At 34.9% G+C, this 4,004-nt stretch overlaps 1 protein-coding gene across 1 annotated transcript; it reads right to left on the bottom strand.

The window, feature by feature from the left end:
- Positions 1-417: 417 nt before the first annotated feature.
- On the bottom strand, positions 418-2,546 carry LOC132715833 (serine/threonine-protein phosphatase 6 regulatory ankyrin repeat subunit B-like). The gene has a single exon (XM_060698913.1). The coding sequence runs from the start codon at positions 2,225-2,227 to the stop codon at positions 929-931; it is 1,299 nt and encodes a 432-aa protein (XP_060554896.1). The 5' UTR covers positions 2,228-2,546; the 3' UTR covers positions 418-928.
- Positions 2,547-4,004: the final 1,458 nt, after the last annotated feature.

The raw sequence follows: 4,004 nt of genomic DNA, 5'->3' as shown, positions 1-4,004 counted from the left end.
TTGAATAATGAAACTTAGTCAATTAGATAATTGTAAATAATTGTAACAATGAAACTGAGCCAAGTACATATACATATAGATTTTAAAAAATGACACTTAGTCCAAAAGATAGTTTGTTAAAAAAGAAAAACAATAAAAACAAAAACATTATGTCACAGATATAATTTGAATAATGAAACTTAGTCATCTAGATTATTGTCACTATGAAACTTGGTTAAATAAACAATGGTATTTAGTCATACAGATAATTTGAATAAATTTTAACAATGAAACTTAGTCAAATAGATTACTGAAATAATGAAAAGAGAATAAAATTCAATAGTCTAAGAATATTTAAACTACAATAATAAAACTTGGTCAAACAGAATCTTTAAGTTTGAAACATGGTAAAATAGGTACTTAAAGTTTGAAACATGGTCAGATAAATATGTTAAGTATGAAACTTGGTTAAAAGATACTTGAAGTGTGAAACTTGGTCAAAAGGAATCTTTTAAGTATGAAAATTTCAAAAAGTTTTTTAGAGTTTGAAACTTGGTCAAATAGATACTTGTTTGAAAAATTAGTCTGACTAATTATTTGAAAAATGAAGCTGTTCAATAAACACTGAAACTCAGCCAAAGAAATTGTTAAATTATGCAAAAAATTAAATCATTTGACCAAGTTAAATAAATAGTTTGAACAACAAAACTAATCCATGAAACCATTTTATACATGTAGATTTTTTAAACCATTTATAGACAAGACACAAAAGTCAAAAAGAAATTTCAAACTCATTTAAAAAGTAAATGACACCAAAACTTCAGTATTATAAGAAATTCTGATATTTAATCTGAAATCATATAAAAAAGCAAGTGCTGAAGTGACATCATAAGTTTTGTGACTAAACTATTCTTGTTTTATAGAGCATATCTGATAATGTATTTTGTGTTTACAGTTCTGGTAGAAATTGGTCATGTGTTTCTTTAAAGTCAGAAATAAGCACGTATTCCTTTAATGCCCTTGGCATGTTGACCTTTTCTATCTTTTCCACGATATTGTGCCCAAGACGTCGTCGTATCACTTTACGGCACAGCCGTTGAAGTGACGTTGCCGTCTGCATTTTCCGGCGCAACCAGTGCAGAACTTCCTCCGTCTCACTTCCAACACGTGTCGGTACGTAACCAGCGTAGAAATGAACACGCGCTGAGAAATCAACGTAACCATACTTTGCCAGCAGACGACAAATATCAAAATGCCCCTTTTCAGCGGCTAATTGAAACAAAGATTTGTAAACACCTGTGCAAAAGTACTTAATTGGTTGTTCTAAATCACAATTATGGATTACCATAAGTTTAATCACATCAAGTTTGTTGCTAATCACGGCTTCGTATGCCGCAGTTTCCCCCTGGTGGTTGTAAATGTCATGTCGCGTGCCGGCCGCGAGGAGGAGCTCTACCACCGCGGTATAGTTCCGTTTAATGGCGATATGCAGTGCAGTGTCGCCGGTTTTGAATTCTCGTCTGTTGAGATCACAGTTCGCACGAATCAACCGCGCAACTGCTTCTCTATGGTTGTAACACACAGCTTCCATGAGAGGGGTCCGCCCCCAATAATTTTGAACGTCCACTTGACTGTGTGACGCAATCAAAATATCTATGATGTCAGCACACCCGTTTCTTGCGGCGTAATGTAACGCCATGTCGCTATTACGGTCGGTAATGTTAATATTACTATTACCCCTTAATAATCGCAGTACGGCGTCTGTTTTGTTGTTTCTGACAGCCTTCATAAGTGGTGTTTTAGACGTGATATCTTGGATGTCCACGTTTACGCCACGCCTGATCAACACATCTAGAAACTGGCAATATCCGTCGTCGGCGGCGTAATGACAGGGTGAATTACCAAACGTGTCTTTGACGTCGAGTTTAGCCCCTGCAGCGATTAATAGTAACATACACGCCATCTTGTGTCGCAATACGGCAAAATGGAGTGCCGTTCGTCGGAGTGTCGACGTTGTTTTATTCACGTCACATTTTGACTCTATGAGGTATTGTAACATGTATGTATAGCCTCGATACGCCGCCAAGTGTATCGGACACAGATCTGCGTGATTCTTCTTCCGTACTTCCACAAACTTTGCATTAAGGTCATTCTTATATTGGGCGACTATTCGTTTCAATGCAGTCAACTCGTTGTTAAGAACCGCATCGTAGAACTCGTAGCCGGCCATTTGCGTTTTTAATAGCATTGATAAACTGTCTGACTAACCCCTGTCTGTCCCCAAAACTTACTTGTCCCTCTTTCCATCTCGTATCAACTCAGCCTCTTGCTGAATTCAAAACAACACTTTCTAAAACATGGCGGATCTGAAGAAATTTCCTCGAATCTATCCCAAGAATCCTCTGTTATGACGCACGTAAAACCATTTTGATATAAATTACATACATTAAATTGGAATGTTCTATAGCGAGGCTGGAGTTATCGATTAGTAAGTTACAGCGGCTGCACTGAGTGTTGATATCGATAAAAATAACCTCGGGGAAGGGAGAAAAACCTAGCTTTAAGCTTCAACTAGAACTGATGTTGTTACCTCTCCTTGTCTGAAGAAAAAAAAACGATAATACACATGTATCATTAACCACAGGCTCATTCATATCATATTTCTTCATAGAATATTTAAAAAATACATATTCAAAAAACATACATATCAAATATACAAAAATACATTTTCGTAAAATATATGAAATTGTTGTTACATTATCGCGGGTTGGAAGTTTAAATTTCCTTACGAGTTATACAATGATTGATTAATATTAACGTGGAAAATTTGAAAATTCAATAAAGGGAAAGAAAAAACGCCTTTGAATTATTTAACAAATTCTACCTAAGATTAACGCTACCTCAGATCTAACATTGGTTTAACCCTTGACCTGCTGGAACCGAAAATGATTTACCTATAACACCAGCAGCATCCGCGACGTCTGTCTATGAACTATTGGTAACGTTATTTCTGTGTTCCCTTTAATTTCCAATGGTTTCAAATTCAAAGCAGGGCAAACCTAGCAGGTTTAAGTATTAAAAAATAGGGACGATAATGCATACGAGAAAGGGACATAAATACAAAGACGTGTTATGTAGATCTATTTAATTGTTTCCTTAACCCTTACCACAAAACGGGTCATTGTTTAAAGGACAAATTTCAAAATTATGTACTGACTGAATAATTAACAGTGCAGACAATGATCAGACGACATGGAGGCACCGGTTGATGATGATCGGCAATGGTCGAAGGAGTAGGGACTGTTGCCCTCAGCAAGCTAGGAGATAATATAAATATAAGCGTTTATTTCATATTTGGGAACTTGGGATGACATTCAAACGTGTACCATGTCAATTTGTGCTTAAATTTGTAATTAAAATTTTTTAAAAAAGTGTTGTATGTTAAGATACAAGGCAGTGATAAACATTTGGGATTCTATATCGATGTAAATAAAAAACAGAGAAAATCAGATTATAAAAATTAGCGTCTTTTATTTATTTATTTATTTATTTATTTACTTGTAACAAAGAATCATGCTTTAACAACCGGTGATTCATATAATCTTATTTTTTGTAATAAAGAGAAAATTTATGAATGCAGTGGATTATGTGTAAGTAAATTCCAAAGTTGGATAGCGGACTAATTAACCGACTTGGCACATACCCGCCGATCGGGGACATGGAGGAGCGTTCGAAAAATACCTAAACGTCGTTTCATAACTTGTTAATGGAATACTTTATACAACACTGATACGTTGGTGTATATTCTGAGAAAGATAAATACACATGTTACGATGAATTGTTTATTAAAGATTAACAAGTGGACCCAGGTATTATTTCCGGTCTTACTTTTTGCATTTGTTATGTTAATGATAAAAACAAAATATTTACTTATCAGCCACTATATAAGCCAATTAATAATAAAGTAAAATATGATAATATGATGGTGAAATGCGCATGTCACTTACCTCCCTTTCTTTATAAAC

Source organism: Ruditapes philippinarum, unplaced genomic scaffold (genome assembly GCF_026571515.1).
Source record: "Ruditapes philippinarum isolate M1 unplaced genomic scaffold, ASM2657151v2 ctg661_1_1_1_1, whole genome shotgun sequence".
Classification (NCBI taxonomy): Eukaryota; Metazoa; Mollusca; class Bivalvia; order Venerida; family Veneridae; genus Ruditapes; species Ruditapes philippinarum.
Note: the sequence above shows the minus strand (reverse complement) of the source record. Positions and strands in the feature narration are given on the sequence as shown.